Below are 20401 nucleotides of genomic sequence, written 5' to 3'. Positions count from 1 at the left end.
GATTCTTTTCCCTTCCTTCTGCTCCTAGAAAGTAAGGGATTATGTGACTCTCCATGAACAGGCTACTGTTAGGACCTCAAGGAAGCTTATGGTCACAGATAGGAAAACAGACGCCAGCTATTCCTAAGGCATAGGTCGCCAGTGCCCAGGCGGAGGCTGGGGGAGCCACTGGAAAGCTGGGCTCCTCTTCAGGAAGGGGCTGTAAGCATGCAGACACCACAGGGGGATGAAGAGTAGGTAGGGAGCACAGGAGCCAAACCACTAGGGCAATTTTTGTCTGTTTCAAGCTGATATTTATGTTTGGTATTCTCAAACCAACATGCTTTAACATCCATGCTTAGCACAGATGTGGTCCTGGGTTCGATGCCCAGCACCAAAAACTAAAACCAGAAACAAACCAAAACTTGAAGCACCTAGAGATACAACCCTGTTCTACTGAGGACACTTATGGTCATAGATCCACCAAAGCGTTGGAGACACTGCTTCATCCTTGCCATTCCAGTACTCAGGAGCCCGAGGCAGGAGAATCATTGCAACTACCAGGTCAGCCTGAGCTATATAGTAAGTTCCAGTCAAAAAAAAAAAAAATTTTATCACACAAGCCTTTCCCAACCCTCTTCAAGTCAATTTTTATAAGTTTCTGAATTTCTCTAAAATAATTTCCTATCGACCACTAGATTGCCTTCAGAAACTTCTTCCCTGTTCTGCTAAATTGAAATTTGTTGTCTCTATTTCAGAACTGAGTTAAAGAAAGTAGTCCTCTAGCCATGGGCTTTGTTTCCCAATAATAAGCAACCTGGAACAGCAGGGCCGATGTCCTTCCCGCTCACAGACAGCAGGTTCTCCCTCCCAGTGAGGGCGCCACTGCTCTGGAGACTCACCTGGTGGCAAGGGCTGAATCCCGTTCCCCTGCCTCCAGACCTCTGGGTCCTAAGGACACTCACTTTTTATGGAGACCTGTGCTCAAGCCTGAGATGAGTCACAGATCACCTCAGAGGTCACCAAGAGCAAAAATCAAGTCTCCGGGCCAGTAAGATGGCTTGGGGGTAAAGCGCTTGCTTGCAGGTCTAAAACCTGAATTCATTTTTTGTTTGTTTGTTTGTTTATAGAACCCATGCAAAGGTTTTGGAAAGACAGAATTGACTCCACAAAGTTGTCTTCTGACTTCCATACTCACATCATAGCATGCAAGCCCCCTTCCATACACACGTCGTAAATACACAAGAAGAAAGGAGAGAGAGGAAAGAAGAAAGGAAAGAAGGAAGAAAAGGAAAGGATGAGAGTCTTGGAGAACTCTGAGGGTCTGTCCTCTGCTAGGAACAGAGCTTTAAAACATTTCCTCCCTGGAAGGCAGGAAGGGCTGTGGGTGAATCTTTGATGAAAACTTTGTAATAGCACATGTGTATGTAGTTAAAATACAAAAACATGCACTAGATACAGACCAAAGACTAACAAGTGCCATCAACCCAGGATCCAGAGACAGTTGCAGAATGATTTTATAGAAATAGAAAGAGCTTGAGGATGAATCAGACCCTCCCTCTATAGGTCCCCAGCCCCCGTTTATTTTTCAGCCTCCCCTGGCAGCTACTGGACACACCTGGCTGAGGATTACGTTTTAAACTTTGCCCACATCTATTCATGAGCTAGACACACAAGCTCATGCTTCTTACAAAGTTTTTTTTTTTCAGCAAGGATTCATTTATTCCCCTACAGTTTCTTTGCTGTATGTTATCACCTGCTTTTTCTAGAACAACAAAGGTGGGCGAGATGACAGTGAGAGAGAGCGACCATAGGAAGGTGATAGGTAATTGTACTTTTTACTCTTTCATCTGCCTTTGTTATGGACATGCTGAGTCATAGGCTTGTGTGTCTGTCTCCCTAGTCCTGTGTAGACAAGCCCTGAAGGCAGGGAGCATGTGTGGCACCGAGCACAGATTTCACCGCACACGGATATGTGCACATAAGGCACTGAATTACTTTTGATCCTTGCTCCTCTTCTGCAGGAGGAAGGAGGACGTGCCGTGTAGCCATCCCCTGCCTCTTCTGAAGTCACGCTTCCTCCCCCCTTGATCATCCCAGTAGCCGGCAGCTGAGAGGGTGGAGGTCTACAGAACTAGAATGGGGTCCCCACCAAAGGGTTGGACACCCAGTCACTGACATGAGCAGTGCAGGCTGGGCGTTCGTTGTACCTTCCGGTCAGCCCCCGCTCACAAAAATATATGTGCAGGAAACTCGGCCAGAAAGAAACCCAGCGGGACATCCTGGAGAAATAATATTTATAGAGGAAACGCTTGAGTCGAGACGCTCACCGGCATACCATCCTTGGCCGAGGGCTGAAGTCATATGCCAGGCAGGCCCACAGCTCTTGTTTACCTCTGCGAAGCCTTTCCAAGGCCACGATGGGATTTCACAGGAGGAAAGAACTTGCCCTCACCTAGCCCTGTAGCAAGAGAAAGAACTAGCAAATTAAATGCTTTAAAAACAAGCAAGCAAGCAAGCAAACAAACCCTTCCTCACTAAATGTGGTGTCGCAAACCTGTAATTCTAGTACAACAGAGGCAGGAGGATTGACAGTTCAAAGTCATCCTTGGCTATATAGCAAGTTTGAGGCCAGCCTGAGATACATGAAACCTTATCTCAAAAAAAGGAATCTACCATGGGATCCAGATATTAAACTCAGGTCACTAGGTTTACATGACAGCAGGTTTTGCCCTGATGACCCATCTCACTGGCTCTTCCAATTTTTCTTCACAGAATTACACAAACATCTCTACTACTTTTGATTTTTAAAAAAGAATCTCCCAGGCTCCTAAGCATAATTATTCTATATCCAGCCTATTCCCTGTCTGGGCATTGGGCTCCCCTAATCTACTCATTGTATTTATGGATTTTTTAAATATTTATGTATTTACACATGTGAGTACTCTATTTACAGGTATGCCTGAGTGACAGAAGGGGGCATCAGATCTCATTACAGATGGTTGTGAGCCACCATGTGGTTGCTGGGACTTGAACTCAGGACCTCTGGAGGAGCAGCCAGTGCTTTTATCTGCTGAGCCATCTCTCCAGCCCCATGTATAGATTTCTTATTCTGGGCTTTTCATACAACTCCAATCACAAAACATGTGGTCCTCTAGGACTGCTTCCAAGACTCACCTATGTCATAGCACATACTACAACTGCATCCCTTTGTATGGACACACAGTGCCATTCTGCTCCCTGGAACACCACTACTATCATTCTTGGCCACATGCTTCACAGACTGTCAGGTCTGGGAAGACATGGAACCCAAATACCTACCACTGGGCTCAAATGGGTTAAGTAGCCTGAATAATGGCACCCCACCAGTTGAAGGCAGAGTCCCGCCTCCAGCTTTATGCCTGTCATCTTGACACCATTAATTCCAGAAAATGTGTTGGAAACACAATTCAAACACCACAGTTTATTGAGGATGGCTTGGCAAAACCATCTCTGTCAACATTAGCCTGATGACATTCACTCAACAGATACCAACTAGACCCTGTGTGTAGTACAGTGTGACAGGAGACACTGGCAACTCAAGGAGTCAAGACAAGACAGACAAAAGTCCTTCCCTTCCTTTCTTTCTGCTTCCTGGATAAAGCTCTAAGTAATAAAATAAAATAATCACATGATGAGTATATGAAAGGAACAAGCAAGTCGGTGAGAAAGGGAGGGCATGGGCACCCGAGAAGCACAGCCAGGACCAAGGATTCACTGGCACAGTGTCACAGCCACTTGAGAGCTTCTTTAGGAAGGTATTTAGGCAGAGGCCTGAAGGAAGAGAGCCAGCCTTGTAAACACCTGGAGGAAGAAGGTGCCAGAGGCATAGACTGTGCAAAGATCCTTAAGCACAAGAGAGTTTGGTGAGGGTTAGCTGAGGGGTGACAGCTCAGCCCGGAAAATGCTTGCCATTCCAGCATGAGGACACAGGGTCAGTTTCCAGAATGCATGTGAAAAGGCTGGGTGTAGGGATACACGCTTGTAACCCCAGTGCTCGGGAAGACAGGCAGCAGGCAGATCCCTAGGCTCACTGGGTCACAGCCCGGCCCAATCAGAGAGCTCCAGGCCAAGTGAGACATCCCATCTCAAAAAAACAGGTGGATAGACCTTGAGAAAGAACATCCACAATTGTTCTCTTTTCATCACACTCACATGTGCACACACACACACATACACACACACACAAGAACTTAAAGTTACATAGTAGAGCAGAGTGAGTGAGTGATCTGAGCTGGAGAGAAGAGCTTCTGGATATCCTTTGGCCTGTTGTCTCAGGGATGACCAAAGCTAGGGAGACTGGCAGGAATGGAAGCCAGGGTCTCCCAGCTGGCCTTCCTAAGATTTCAATAGACTCTGCTCACCACAGGAAGGTGGAAGAAGTCTTGAGTCTCTACAGCAGACTTCCGAGGATGGAGAAGTACATCTCCTAGGGATTACATAACTATACGGCCCTCATGTGTGAACTGGAAGATGAAGAAAGCAAGGTACAAGGGGGAAGCACCAGCACATCCATCAGGAGGTGGCCAGCTAGCAAAAAGAACAAGCTAGAGGCCAGAGAGATGGCTCAGCAGTTAACAGCGCTGGGTGCTCTCCCAGAGAACCTGAATTCAATTCCCAGCACCCACAGGGCAGCTCACAACTGTCTGTGACTCCAGTCCCGGGGCATCTGACTCCATCTTCTGGCCTCCAAGAGTACTGCACACAAGCGGTCCACAGACACACATGCAGGGCAAACACTCACACACATAAAATCTCAACAACGGGGGTACAGAACTGTGTGAAAGGAACTCCCCATCACTGTTGTAAGGGGGAGCACGTGTGTACTCTGCAGTCCATGCATATGCTCTCTCTAGAAGAACACACACTCGCCATCTCTAGGAGTGGCTTCCTGTGCGCTTTCCACTTCCCAGGAAGAAGCTTATGTACAGGAAGGGAGGGCCAGGATCTCAGACACGGATGCTGCATACCCATCACTGTACTGAGGCAGGGTAGGAAAGGGGCAAATGGGCCCACCGAGAACCAGCATCACTTCTCACTCTAAGTCTGTCAAGTCTGCCACCCTCTGACCCGGCCTCACGAATTCTATTCATTATGAATAGAACTGAAATAACCCCCCACATACCTCTTAACTGTATTTCTCCTGTAACAACCCTGACCCCTGCCTGGACCGTGACCACTGCTGATCTACTTTCTATACTTTAATTCTGGACCTCTCGCTCCGAGGCATTAATGACAGCTGTGACCATATGGAGACTACAGAAATTGTCCAGAGGAGTCTGGAATTAATTGTAGCTCCCAGAGATGAACCATCAACGTTCCTCACTTCCTAGGTGAAGAGGCCAAATAATAATTATCCATCGGGTATTAGCCTCTGATGCGTGTCCAGCTCAACCCAAGGCACTTTGGTAGTATGGACCAGAGCACATGCTGGTCTCTGTCTCAAGTGACTCATAATCTTTGCCTTTGGTCTTATGGCATCTCTCGGCCTAAGTTCCAGGACTTCTAGAAGCTGCCCTCTGCATTGGAGGATGCCTTGCACATGCTTGGCCTCTGCTAACGAGGGCCAGTAGCCTTCTCCATCCCCTCTAGGTGTGATGACACAGGCAATTCCCCAGGCTTTTCCAGGGATCCCTTGTGGAAGAAAATGCCCCCCCCCCCAGTTGAGAACACTACTCTTGCCCCTGTATTTATGGGTTAATGGGTAATTCCTTCCCCCATCCTGAGCACGTCTTCTCTGTCAGGGCCCCATCTGGGATGCCCTGGAGGTTGAGGAGTTCAGTGACCTTCATTGCGGGTGCGTCTGGACACCCAGGAACTCCCTACTCTCTAGGAAATGAACCGTCTCTGGGTTTAGAACAGTAAGGATCAGCCAGCATGGCCCTCTCTGCCTCAAAGGTGTGGCCCATCCAGCATCGTGACAGCTAAAGCAGCTGCCACTGCCCACTCTACCATACTCCAAGGACTCTGGGGCAGCAGAAGCAGGGAAACCAGTATCACTTCTCGATTTAATTATTTCCCTTCCAGTGACAGGGACAGACAGAGGAACTGGGCAGGAACGCACAGCGTAGATGGGTGGCAAGCCAGCTCCCGTCTCTCTTTTTCTCCGTAATGTAATTCCTTTGGATAGCTCTCTCTAGACCAGAAACGAGGGGAAACTACTGTTTTTGATTCATGGGGGAGAGGGGAGCACAGCCTCGAATAAGCAGAAATTTCCATGGCTGACTGTTCTGGCTGCAGGGAGACTGGCAAACGCGGTGTTTGTTGATTTTTTTCACTTGTGTTATTTTCATTCCAGTTCAGCTGCAGCTGAGTGCGGAAAGCGCGGGCGAGGTGTATATAAAGGCTACGGAGACTGGCCAGTACTTGGCCATGGACTCCGACGGGCTTTTATACGGCTCGGTAAGTATGAGGCTCACGCCTCCAGACTCGGCCAAGGCTTGAGGTTTCCAGAAGTCTTGTTACACGGAGTGATGCAAAATGAAACACCATCAATTAGTCTCTTTGTTGTTTTTTCCAGTATGATTCCTACCCTCTGCCCTGCCTTATTTTAGGCACAGACATAAAAGAGCTTCTTGTGGTATTCTCTCAAAATACTCAGATTGTCATACAGGCAGAGAGGGAAGGACGGATGATTGGTACTTTGGTAGCCTGCCGGGCACTCATTTCAGAATACCTAATCCCACTTTATTCGTTCACTCCAAAAACGTCCCTTGAACTGAATGAGGACTATGTATGTCTCTCACTGTCCTGCCTGCAAAGGGGAGGGGCATACATGTGTGTACAGGAGCCCCAGAGCAAAACCTCGGGTGCCATCTACCTTAAAAGAAAAAAAGACAGGTCCCTCACTAGCCTGGAACTTGCCGAGTAGACTAGGCTGGCTAGCCAGAAAACCCCAGGGCCTGCCTAGCTTCCCCTGTCCAATACTGGGACTAACACACACCACCATGGCTGACTTTTTAATTTTTTTTTTTAATGTAGGTACTGGAAACGAACACCAGGTTTACTGTGTATCTCCCACGCCTCTTAATGCTTAAAAAAAAAAAGTGTTGTTTTTTTTTTTTTAAGTTACAGTAGGTTAAAGTTAAAAAAAAATTGCATTAAAAATTGAAGATACTCTCTCTCGTTCCAGAATCATCTAAAATGTTTCTTTTTTTAAATTAGGAATTCAATTCAACATTCCTCTGTAGGTGCCGACTGGCCTATAAGGATGAATGAGCCATGTGGAGAAATGGCATCTAATTGTTCCTTTGTAGCGAAAGGCTTCCTTCCATCTGCTCCTTCCCTCTTGGAGCCAGAGTCTGGTGGTGGTCTGACTGTGCGTAGCTTGTCTTAGTGGGAAGGGGGAAGAAACAGAGGCAATCCGACTGATACCTTTGGGTATCTCTGCACCCAGAACTATACAGAGAGGGGTAAAACCATCATTCAATGCTTTTGGACTCAGTGATCCCTTCTCTGTATCCGAGCATTTATGAGAATCCTGCCTGGAATCTGTGACCCAATCCTCCCCTTTCGGGAACGTGACTCCTAGGATAAGGCAGTCTGTAGGGCAGGTTTAGTCTTGGCTGGCCTTCAGTGGTATCAAATTGCCAAACCCGCACAGGCACAAGAAGCCTCTTGGGTGGGAACACAGCGCAGCATTCCCGCTGCCCACTAGAGGGCAGGAGATAGACTCCTGCCAAAGGAGGTGACGTCAGGTGGTTGGAGTTGGGCACTGACTGCTCCTGCACAGAAAATGGACTTTAAGGCAGTTCTTCCAATCGGCCATCAAATCGATCAACTGATCAACCATTCCACCCTAGACTCACAAATGAAGCTCAGGCCTCTGTGAGGAGTCGTTTGTCCACTGGAGCCCTGTCTATAGCAACGGACAGTACCTACCTCATACAGACTGTCCAAGGAGACTGACCGCACACGCAACTTGCTCACCAGCTTCTGGTACCTAGGAGACACTGCACTGGTGATGTCTCTGAACAAACGATCAGCTTGTGAGCCCCACATCCTCACTATGTCTTAGAGATCATGGCCCAGATCTAGGCTAGAAGCATTCTAACCTATCTAAAAGCTCAGCCTCACACTCTGATCAAATTTTAGGTGTTCATCCATTCTAATTTGGATTTGCGGTCTGTGTAAAAAGGGTATTTTATTTTTAAAAATTCAGTTTGAAACACTATAACAAAATATTAATATACTTATCCACAGGGGTGGTAAGCGGGTGGGTTTACAATACACTAATGGCTTCCTCTTCCTGTAGTTTCCAAATTTTCTACGATGAGTGTATGTCACCTAAGTGACTGGAGGGGAGAGCGTGCTTAAGTATAAAAATAGAAACAAGCACAGCAACAGGCATGATTCATGAGCAGAGGAACATGTCCCCAGCAGGATGCCGAGCGTATAGCAAGTACATACTAGATAGAACCTCTGAGGTGGCTGACCAACTCAGCCCTGACTCAGCCGCTCTGCATGCCGGCTGCACCAGTGTGACACAGAACGACAGGTGCGGGACGTGACCAGCCCCACCTTCATCACTGCATGCAGGCTTGAAACCCACCTAGGGCCATCATGGGGTGATCCTGCTTTTGGGTCGTGACAACCCGCACGGTCTAACATTATCTTCTCCTTCCTTCTGTCTCAGCAACGTGCCCCAGTGCCGGTGTCTGGACCGAGTTCCTCCAGAGGCACAGTCACTCAATTAAACACTATTATTTATATCCTATTCTGTTCCAGGAGGTCCACAATGTCTCACCCAGGTGTCATTTCCCTAGACTATAAATGAATTCAAAGCCGGACGCTTCCTGTTGCATGGTTCCTTGCTAATAAAAGCTAACTCTGGGGCTGGGGTGGAACTCGGTAGTAAGCTGTTTGCTTAGCAGGAATCTGGCTCCTACCCAAGCAGGAAGAAGGGAAGAATTCCGTTAACCTATCTCTAGGCAGTAAGCAGCCATCGTGCAAACCTCCGAGTAGAGAGGGCGGTGCAAGACCAGAAAGCCTCACAAGCCTCCACCTCTCAGCTTGGTAGCTCTTCCACCCCAATAAAACAAACATACCCGCACATAAGGAGCAACAAATGGTCTGATTATAAACCAGAAGAAAGGGAGTCACAGATCAGCTGGGGGTGAAGAGAGTCTACAAGGATCATACAGCTTAGAAAAGGCACAGTCAGACATGGCAGGTCAGCAAAAGGACAGTGTATGGCATAAGGCTTTTCAGATAGTTGCCTTAAATCCAAACTGAGTATGTGTATTCCAAAATCTGGTCCAGTAGAAGTTTAAAGCATTGGCTTCTCTGCCTCTTCATAGAGGAACTGTAGGTAAAACATCAGCTGATCACCACTTCCAAGTAATCATATCATTACTATGCTTGGGCTATTTCAATAAGCCTCCGGCTGTACTGGATTCTACCGTTAGCAGGGAGCTTCATCCCCTCTCCTGATGCCCTTCACACAGGCATGTACTGCCCCAAAAGCTAACACTTTCAAAACCCACCCTCAAAAATAGGACTTCATGTTCGTTCAGCCACCTTCCAATGGGAAAAGTCCTAGAAGTGACATTGCTGGATCAAAGATAACACATGTTTTGGGGTTTGAAATATAGCCTGCTGGTAGGGTGCTCGCCCAGCATTGGGAAGGCTTAAGTTCAATTCCCGGTACTGGAAAATCGAGAGGGAGAAAGGGAGAGAGAGGATTAGAGAAAGTCACAACTTTAAAAAGAAAAACAAACAAAACAAAACAAAGCCCAGCATACACATAGGCAACTAGGGGAAGTGTTGATTGGTTACTTGATCAGTTGGCCAGTTGTTTGACTGGATGATTCGTCAGTTAGTACAGTGCCAGAGATTAAATGCATGACCTCGTATGTGCCAGGCAAGTGTTCTACCACAGGACATATTCCCAGCCCTCGACAACTGTTAACAGTTCATGAATACCCTCCTTTATCTCTTCACACATGCAGAACGTACAAGTCTCTATGTGACTTTCTTTTTATTATATATTTGTTTATTGTGTCGTGAGGCAGGAAGGCAGGGCAGAGGCAAACGTGTGTCATGGCACAAGTGTGAAGGTCAGATGACACCTAGTGGAAGATGGCTCTCTTCCACCACGTGCACACATGGGTCCCTGCAGTCCAAGTCAGTTCGTTAGACTTTGTGAAAGGTGCTTTTACCTACTCAGCCATCACCTCATGGCTGCCTTGCGATTTATTTATTTGTTTGTTTATTTTGATCTTTAGAGACAGGGTTTCTCTGTCCTGGACTCAGTTTGTAGACAAGGCTGGCCTTGAACTCACAGAGCTCTGCCTGCCTCTGCCTCCCTGGGTGCCGGGTTTACAGGCGTGCGCCACCCAGCTGCCTCGTGGATTTTTAAGGGTACAATCCATGACCAGCCTACATGGTTCAGTGGAGGGTGGCACTGTTAAACCTAACAACTTAAGTCAGATTCCCAGGACCCACAAGTACAACTGACTCACACGAACTGTCTTCTGACCACCACACGAGGGGGCATGTGAATGTACTTGCGTGTGCGTGCGTGTGCGTGCCTGTACATACACACAAACTAACTGTTCTGCCCGCCCCCCTTGGTTTTTATCCCTTTAGCAGACACCAGATGAAGAATGCCTGTTCCTGGAAAGGCTGGAAGAAAACCATTATAACACTTACACATCCAAGAAGCATGCGGAGAAGAACTGGTTTGTTGGCCTCAAGAAGAATGGAAGCTGCAAACGCGGTCCTCGGACTCACTACGGCCAGAAAGCAATCCTGTTTCTCCCCCTTCCGGTGTCTTCTGACTAGAGGAGTCTGTTCTGGGTGCTCCCTGTTTTGGTTGACCCTACGGTGTTCCCTTGGCCATTGGCTGCGCTAACCCCAGCCCACAGGGCCTGTCTCTGCAAGCAGTGCTTCTAAATAGCCAGTTCACTTTTCTGCTGAGCCCTTCCCCCACCCCTAGCACAGTTTGGAACAGAGAGACCAAATTGCTTCTAGGGGACAACTGACCGGCCAGTTTAGGTCTGACTTTGGATACCCAATTGCTTCGGGGGGCACCAGCTGCAAAATGGACGTCATGATACAGAGTTGGGGCCACATGAAGCACCCAGAGGGGTCTGAAATGCTCTTTCCCTGACTAAGCCCTGGTTTGGAGTACCCCAGGCACCTAGCAGGACTACCCTTCCCCCTAGCAGCACCCCACAAATATTAGTAAAGAAATGATGGTAGTGAGGCCGGAGGAATCCCATGATAGAAACAAGCACTCCCCCACACCCCGAACCCCCACGCACAGACAGAACTTAAAACCAACAGGGAAGGTGGCATTTCCGTGGGCAGCCTGGAAGCATGAGGTTTCAGCATCCAGTGAGAAGGCAAGGCTCAGTCGCTGGGAGTCAGAATGAATCCACAGCCCAGCAGTCATCACCAAGTTACCAAGGAGACCTCCACAGCCAGGGGAAAGTCCTGGAAATGGTTTCTTGAGAATGGCAAGCACAGGGATCAGCGGTTTGAGAAGTGGGTGTAGGAGCAGGGAGAAAGAATGGATGCTGGCCTCTGAAAAAGGAGATGCTAGACAGGAGGAGGAGGAAAGAGAAAGCGAGACCACGACACAGTGTGCTTGGCCACCAAGAAACGGGCTGTGGGATCCCAATATGATGGTCCCCACATCCTACATGCGTACAGATCACGAGAATTTGGTGTGAATGTGAGACCTGATTTGGTTTGGCTGGCGTGTGAGTCCCGTGTTTTGAAAGGGGCCCCGGGTCTCACAGATGCTGCCGGCTTTCCCACCATGCTTTCAGGGGAAGCCCCAGAGAATGTTATTCAGATGAAGGTTGCTCAAACCTCACCCTCCTTCGCCTCCACCACCTGGGTTTCCCTGACCATTCAGGCAGCATCCATAGTAGTTAGGCATGACCTCAGGGCACTTTGGCCCAGTGCCTATAAAATGCACACTTAGATGGCATAGAAGCCGTACTGCAAAAAATCTGCTAAACCTCACCGATAGCTTTTCCCAAGAGACCATTTCTGTTTCCATTATTCCTCCAAACAGGCCTCCTCCTTAAAGTAAACGTGGCCCAAGTGGCCAGCAAATCAGAAACACTATTCATCTCTGACATATGACACAAACGCCGTGAGAAGACCTTTCATACATACTACATTTCAATATACTGTGAGACTTTGTGTTTTTGCCGCATTTTACATAGCTTTAAGGCATTAAATGGATTTGCATTCAGCCACAAAGAATGATAATAACCGCATAGGATGTATAAGCTACTTGGTTATCTAACACACTACATTTATTCATGAGACTTTCCTTTTTTGTCATCTGTGCTTTAAAAAAAAAAAAGATTATCTAGGGGCTGGTGAGATGGCTTAAGTGTGTGGTTAAGAGCACACACTACTCTTGCAAAGAGCAGGGGTTCATTTCCCAGCACCTGTATCATGATGCTCAGACCTGGTTCTAACTCCAGCTCTGGAAAACCTGATGTCCTCCAGGGATTCTATATGCACATATACAAACTCACACTCAAGACATGTATGCATACATAGTACTTTCTAAATATAAAGCAATGCTATGGTGACTGTGGATTAAAACTGATGACAGTGTTCCCTTGTTTGACAAGGACCTAAAGCAATTATTCCCTGAAAAGAAGGCCTTAGGACTATACTGTCATATTTAGGGTGACACTCAAGAGTTCAGAGTGCTGATGGAGGGACTGAGCTGAGTTACCTGACAACATGGTTAATAATAACATTCTGCCAATAACATTAAAGGTGTGGCGGTGCACACATTTAATCCTAGCACTTAGGAGGCAGAGGCAGGACCTCTCTGAGTTTGAGGCCAGCCTGGTCTACACAGTGAGGTCCAGGACAGCCAGGGTTAGAAAGAGGGAGACCCTGTGTTTAAAAATAATAATCATAATAATCATAATAATGCTTTTTTACAACAAGATGACTCGTGACTTTTTAAATCTATAATATAGATAATAAAATTCTGTTTTGCTTTAGTGAATCCCAGCTCACTGGGGGATAATACAGTATGGCTTACCATGTCTTTGTATGAAGATTTGAAGACTTGGCCGGTAGACGTATAGAGATGAGATTTACTGTGTTTAGAATGGTCCTAGTTTTTATCATATGACCCAAACTCAACTGTAACACTGACCAAGATAAATGAAAAACCACTGCCCACGGGTGAGATGGGGTCTGAGACTCCAAGACTGACAGCAATGATGCACTTGGTAGCCTTCACCACCAACCCAGTCACAGTCCGCGCCTTTGCTCAACAGATGCTACGGCCCCAATGTGTGTCAGGCACTGGATAGGGGGCCCAGGGGATGACGTCTGTCAGGTATCCTCTCTCTGGGTGTGTATTTGTAAAGAGAGATGCTGTAGATTAATTCCTTTAGGTCAGGTCAAAACTCAGACTTCATAGGTTCCTGCTGAATCAACAGTATGTCTAGAAACACCCCCCCCCCAATGTTAGATAACCCCCCAGCAAAGCGATAGAAGACAATTCTTGGCAAAGCAAACCCAAGACTTTAGCGTTATCCTTGTGTCTGCCTTAGGGGAGTGGACTAGTTTCAGATCGGGGGGAAAAAGGCTGTCGGATCCTGCAGAAAGGGAGCAGCAAGCTGGTCCCTGTGCTGTTTGGAACAGCAAACATTCCGTTGTGCGCTCTCCTCCAGAACTGTCTTGAAGCCATCTGCTTGTTCCGTGCCTCTCACATGCACTCAAATTCCAAGCTTACTGTGACAAAGTGTCCAACCCTCCTTGCAAACTGTGAGGAGCATATGGGTTTTTGACGGTTTCTGACACAGTGGGGATGGAGCTGGGCGTTTCCCTTGATGGCCAGCAGTGTGTCCACATACACTAACTGGTATATCAGCTGCTACTGAAGACGAGGCCCCTACTTTGCATTGAAGGCAGTGGAGCCCAAGTCCGCAGCTCTGCAGAGAACACTGCCTAAAGCAACCACGGTCCCTGGCTACAAAGCAGGCTCTGATGAAGACGATGCCTGGATGTTTGCTCCGAGCCCCCACTGTATTACACTCTGCACCTTATAGATATTAATAAATGTTGTGTTAATGGGTAACACGTTTCTGGGTTTCTGAGCATCTCCCTGTGGAAAGACATTGGGCATCCCTGAGGTGAAATCCAGCATCTCTGAGATGACATCCGGGATCCCAGAGGAATCAGCTGTTTCGGTTCCACTGTCATCTTACCGTTACACAGGAGACACTGTAGGCTAATGAGAAAAAGCAGAAAGTTTCACCTTGTTTGGAAACAAGCAGTGTGAGGAATTTTCTAGGTCTCTGGAATGGGAATGATCCAGAAATCTGCTGTCACTCAGGAGCTTTTCTTCCCTTGCACACAGCATGTGAGATCACACCACTAGTGACAAGGTAGCAGGCTTCTCCTTAGGCAAAGATACTATGAACTAGAAAAATTAAGGAGTTAAAATTTTAGGTGAATGTCCAAAGACCATAGACCTTTGTCTTAAGACCTCTGGTGTGAGACTCAGGAACAAGTGCTCTGTTGCCTAGCGTATGGCAAAGTTAGTGCTCTCACTCAAGTGCTGCCTCTGTCAAGCACACACAAACACGTGTGCACTCATTCGTGAACACATGTGTACACACGATCATGGACCACCTAGAAAAATAACTGGTCGGGGCTGGAGTATAGCTGAGTGAGAGGGCATCCCCAGCAAGCTAGAGGCCTGGGTTCAAACTCCGGCACCACAAAAACCAGAAACAAGACAGCTGTGATGTGTACTCACTCTATAACGACAATCAGTCCCTCCGTCCCCTTCCAATGTGGCATTAAGTACTGGCCATTAGACCCAGTGGTTAATGATGTTTGCTGTGCGAGCCGGGCAAGCCGAGTTTGATCCTCAGAGCCCATGTAAAGATGAACGGACAGAATCCACTCTACAAGGCTATCCTTCTGACCTCCACATATACATCATGGCATGTGTGCCTGATGATGATGATGATTAATAATATGTAAGTTGCCTTAAGTGGTACTTTAAAGCTTTTTGGAACTCTCCCACACCGTGCCAGAACCCAGAACATGGAAACCCTTACACATACACACGGTTCAAACACAATTTCACAAAATGTATGGGGTACATTGTGTCCTTTCTGTAAACTAAAAGGTACTGGTCAAGCACAGCTCAATTCCAGACCAAAACTTTAATGGGTCACAACCACAATTTGAAAAATGCTAGCTTAAAGCAACCATTCTCCTTTCCAAAGATGAAGATGCCCAATTATGATTCTGTGCTGACTGTAGTGTTTACAGAGTGTGGCTCATTCTTGAATAAATAGGACAAGGGGACATCCTGTGACACAGGCACCATCTGTTCTAAAGCCCAGTGTGTCCTCTAAGCCATGAGTGATGCAGAGGGAGCAAAATGATGAGATGTCCTGAGCATCCGCTGCAGCCTTCCAGGACAGGTCCAGCGTATTTCCGGGAATCCTGGTGACTCAGAGCCACTTCCTCTTCCTTGACAAGTTCCACACTTTGAATCTTAAGGTTGTCCCCTCCCTGAATCCCACAGGCTTTATCTCTCTAATCTTTCTTGAGCCCCAGAGTCCCAGTTCCTTACCATTTCTATGAAATGCATAAATGGGTGGAGCCAGGAAAAAGATTATAAACCTAGTAGGGGCTTTGAGTATCAATTTCTGGAAATGATCTTCTCACCTCTTATCTACCTAAAACACACATTTTTTTTTTTAACCAATGTGGCTCGATCCTGAGGCAAACACCACTGTTGCTAGAATGCAGCCTGTATACAGAGTTTCAAATTCCCACCTCTGATGAGCCAAATTTCAGAAGGCAACTCTGTGCCTTTTACATGTTTGAAGGGGTATACTCAACTACAAAGAGGAAAACAGAAGTGAAGTCATCACTTTCCATGCCTATAATGGTGGAACTCCTGTTTGCTGAAGGGCTGGGGAGAGGAACCCCCATATCCAAAGCAGAGGGAGATTATGGTATTGTCTACCATAGCAATAGCGATCCGTCAAACAACAGCACAAGGGTGTCTCCAACCGCACTTTTCATAAACCTACAGGATTTTTTTTCTTTATTCGTTTTTTGTATGTGTATGTTTGGTCCGCATGTGTGCATGTTTTGGGTGTGTGGGCAAACCTAGGGGGTTATTGTGTTTCCCCGTGTAGGGGGCATGCGTGCATAGGCCCCAGGTTGTCGTGGGAAATCACCCTCCACCATATTTCCACCTCAGTCACTGAGGCAAGGTCTCTCCTCAACCCTGAACTATGGGATGCACTGAGCCTTGCGAGCAGGCTTGTTTGGGGGATGCCCGGTCTCCACCTTCTGCAGCTGGCATTACTGCAAACGGACCATCCCACTCATCTGGCATCGCTGTACGTTCTGTGGATTCAAACCCCATCCTCACACTCTAACCACTGAGCAATTCCCCCCGCCCCCGCCCCAGCCACAAAAGTTGTTCAGAGCAATCATGACACTGTAGGGAGACTGAAGGCCAAATGAACTGTGACGCCTGTGTAATCTCCATTTCAAAGGCACTAACAGTAATTTCTTTTACAGCCATTAAAATGACATAATTTTCTTCCCAAACCTGACCCCATGCCCCAAAGGGAACCTCCTTTTGTCATTGCACATAAAACCAATTCTAAATTTACAGCATGACTGCAGGCATTGGGGATGTGAAAACAGGCGGACACACTAACTCTGTTAACATTCCCTCAAGCTTCGGAGAACTGTGCTAAAAGAATGATGGAATCTCGCTGAAACATTGGTTCCCCTTTGTGACTGACACAGTGACCATGACATGCTACACCGTTAGCTTTACACTCTAGTTATTAAAACAAGAAACAAGGTCATACGCTGCCTGAAGCCAGACGGGGGCTGTTTCATCCAATCCTATATCGCAGGACCTAATTTGGGTGTCTTCTGATAGGTTACAAATGTTTGTGATGTGGGAAGGAGGTTATTTTCCAAATTGCTTCCTCCTCCTACCTCATCGCACCACACGGGCTAAATTTACATACACAGCAGCTAAACACTGGTGTCCATTTTATTACATAAACAAGCAAAACCTCACCCTGTCCTAGCTCTGCTTTTCTTTCAGCCTCAATGAAGGGTTGGGTCCTCCCTGCTGCTGGGAACTCTATTTGGTTTAAGGAACTGATTCTCTCGGTCCAAGTGTTTGAGGACGTGAATGTAGAAAGGCAATTTAGGCAGAAATAGACTTCACTGTGATTTTCACATTTCACCATTTTCCTATCAGAGGAAAACAATGTGTAGGTCTGGCCCAGCGATACGTAAATATAAGATGTTAGATTCTCATACCCATATGCCTTACCCAAACAAACAAACAAAACCACTTTCTTCTCGAAGCAGACGAAAGGAATGTTCTTGTAGAATAACTTCTTCTGTGTGAGGTTGAAAAGACAGGATTTTTAGGGCCCGGAGACACCAGCTGTGCTGAGCATCCAGCGGTTTCCTGTGGAAATGCATAGGAAACCCTATGACACTCTCAAAATGGAACAGCTGCATTAAGGCCTGGACAATGGCGTGGGTTTTAGAGTGGGCCAAGCCTTCTCTGACACTACAGACAGTCCAGGAAGGCTGTGAAGGGAGCGCAAATAAAATGGAAACGTGGTGCTTATGTAGCTGAGTGAAAAAGAGAGCTGGGGTTTACAATCGCTTGAGGATGTGCGCGACACGCAGACCTCTGGAGCAAATCTGAGAGGGCAGAGGGCACCAGTACCATCGACCAGAGCAGGAAGCGGAAGCACCTCCCGTGATGGCGCACTAACGCACCCACTTATTAATCATTTACTGTCTGTCTTCAGATGAGTCAGCGTTCAAGCAGGATAATATTCACGTCGATACTATGAACAGGGAGATTCTAATGGCTAAGCGAGGTGAAGAGATCTCTAAGGAATACTGGAATGAAAGGTGCAAGGAGAAGATACTATTCCCAGGGCGGAAGAGAGGAGTTCTTACTCAAGGGAAGAGTGAACTTGAAATGGTGTCCTCTCAAGGAGGAGATGTGGGCTGTACTGGAAAGGTGTGTCTGCAGCCCACTGAATGGTGCTTTAGGAAGTTTCCAACTGAAGTGCTGATGAAACTCTCCAGATGGAACTTTCTGGAGGCTAACAACTTCCCAAAGACTGTGCGCCACCACGTCTCCACGGTTACTGCACCCAGCAAGAAGCACCAGAACCCAGTAAAAACAAAAAACAAAAACAAAAACAAACAAACAAAAAAACCCTTCCCTTACAGCGTCCCTCCAGCGCCCTCTAGTGGCCAGCCTCACAACACTGGTGGAGGAGAAATGTTTGCAGAGTCCTGCTCCGGTGTCACAAAGCAATGAAACAAAGAGTGTGGCAAAGGAGCAGAAAGGTAATAAATGGACAAGGCATAATCACAGCTTATACTCCAGTGGTCCTCAACCTGTGGGTCTCCGGGATCTCCGCGATGTCCTGCAAATCATATATTACATTATGATTCACAACGGTAGCAAAACTACAGTTATTAAGTAGCAATGAAATTATTTTATGGCTGGGATCACCACAACATGAGTAACTGTACCAAAGGATGGCAGTATTAGGAAGGTTGAAGCCCACTGTTATACACTGTGGTAGATCACAAGTATTTGAAGATTGAAAAAGAAAGAAAGAAAGAAAGAAAGAAAGAAAGAAAACATAAAGTGCTGGAGAAAAAAAACCCTGTAGTTCAGTGTTCTCAATCCGTGGGACATGACTCCCTTGGGAGTTGTACATCTGACATTACATATTCGATATTTACATAATGATTCATAACCGTAACAAAATGGCAGGTATGAAATAGCAATGAAATAATTTTATGGCTGGGGTTCACCACAACATGAGGAACTGCATTAAAAGGTCAGAGCACTCAGAAGGTTGAGAACCGCTGCGCTAGATGAAAGTGTTGATTTGCGGGGGTAGGGATTTCTTCAAATTAAAGAATGTTACTGGCAAGTTGGGACTATGGTGATACACACCCATAGTCCCAACACTTGGAGGACTGAGGCAGGAGGATCGTGAGCTCAAGACTACATAGTGAGACAATGTTTAAAAAAAAATAATAACAAAAAGCTATTATCTGTCTAATTCCTGGAATCATCTCAGAAGAGCTGCCAATGAGTTCATCATTCTGTCTTCAGAGATTAGTCATCTCCTAACTTAAATCAACCTAGAGGTTGGAGAGATGGCTCAGCTGTTAAGAGCACTTGTCACCTTTGCAGAAGACCTGGGTTTGATTCCCAGCACCCACGTGGTAGCTCACATGGAACTCTAGTTCCAGCCCATCTAACGTCTTCTTCTGAAACATACTGAGAACGGTCCCCTTTGATCAGGTGTTTGAATATGTGGTCCAAAGTTGGTGGAACTGGTTGGGAACAACTAGGAGGTGTGGCCTTGTTGGAGGCAGGGTATCACTGAGGGCAGGCTCTAAGCTTTCAAAAAGCCTTAGGCCTTTCCCGGTGTACTTTCTCTGCCTCCTGCTTGTGAATCAAGATGTGCGTGCTCAGCTGCTGCTCCAGTGCCTGCCTGCCTGCTGCCATCCATCCCTCCAAGACAGTCATCAACTCCCATCCCTCTGGAGCCACAGCCCCAAATAAATCTGCCTTCTATAAGTTGCCTTGGTCATGGTGTCTTACCACAGTGATCAAAAAATATATATACATCTATATGCAGGCAAAACACTCATTATACATAAAACAAAATAAATAAATCTAAAACTTTTAAATCAACTTAGATCAACATATGTTGAGGAAGACTTTTATTGAAACCACACTGCCAGACGGGAAATCTTGGCTATTCCATTTACTGGCTTTGTAACTTTGGGAAAGTTAGATGTAGTTAATCTCCAGAGTGCTCTTAATCCATGGATGTTTCCAATGCCTTCTCAGTAAAAGGAAAAGAAAAGTCTATCAACATCATAGGTAATGGGAGAATTAAATGAGATGAAGGCATGAAGGCCTTTTGAAATAGTGTGTCCAGCACAGTACAAGGATTAAACAGACATCAATTTTACTGTTTTTAGAATAAACGTGCTTATATATGGTGTGTAATAAGACAGGGCTAAAAAGGGACCATTTCGATTCTTTGTCTAGGGATCTTGTTGACAAGTTTCATGAGTCCACATTTGAAGATGCTAAACTGCCAACAAGCCATGTGAAAAAGACATGAGAATCTTAGCTGACCTCATGCTTTAAAAGGCCTAAACAATGCTCTTTCTCATTGTAGGCCACAAGGTAGTTCGTCCACATGTAGATGGTATATCTCAGTGTAAATGCTGCTTCATAAGTGGAGTTTTCCAATTTATGGAAAACTCGGGCAGGGGGAGGTTGGAGATATAGCTTGGTGGTAAAGAATTTGTCACA

General features: G+C 46.5%; 1 protein-coding gene and 1 long non-coding RNA gene across 5 annotated transcripts in view; one reads left to right on the top strand and one right to left on the bottom strand.

Annotated features, from left to right (window-relative positions):
* The window catches only part of Fgf1 (fibroblast growth factor 1), a 90245-nt gene extending 76153 nt beyond the window's left edge, over positions 1-14092 (top strand). For 3 of the 4 annotated variants that reach the window (XM_055622483.1, XM_055622485.1, XM_055622484.1), the window contains 2 exons: positions 6317-6420; positions 10609-14092. In XM_055622483.1, the coding sequence (XP_055478458.1) occupies positions 6317-6420; positions 10609-10803 (299 nt within the window). In that variant the 3' untranslated portion in view covers positions 10804-14092. The remainder of the gene's footprint in view (positions 1-6316; positions 6421-10608) is intronic. The other variant, XM_055622486.1, reaches the window with a different exon arrangement.
* LOC129687896 (uncharacterized) overlaps positions 2405-20401 on the bottom strand; it is a 159083-nt gene continuing 141086 nt past the window's right edge. Inside the window, exon 3 of the long non-coding RNA XR_008721839.1 lies at positions 2405-2440. This is a non-coding gene — a long non-coding RNA (uncharacterized LOC129687896). The remainder of the gene's footprint in view (positions 2441-20401) is intronic.

The sequence above is a fragment of the Psammomys obesus genome, unplaced genomic scaffold, assembly GCF_907164565.1.
Source record: "Psammomys obesus unplaced genomic scaffold, mPsaObe1.curated_primary_1811, whole genome shotgun sequence".
NCBI lineage: Eukaryota > Metazoa > Chordata > Mammalia > Rodentia > Muridae > Psammomys > Psammomys obesus.
The sequence above is the reverse complement of the archived record's forward strand: the minus strand, read 5'-3'. Positions and strand labels throughout refer to the sequence as shown.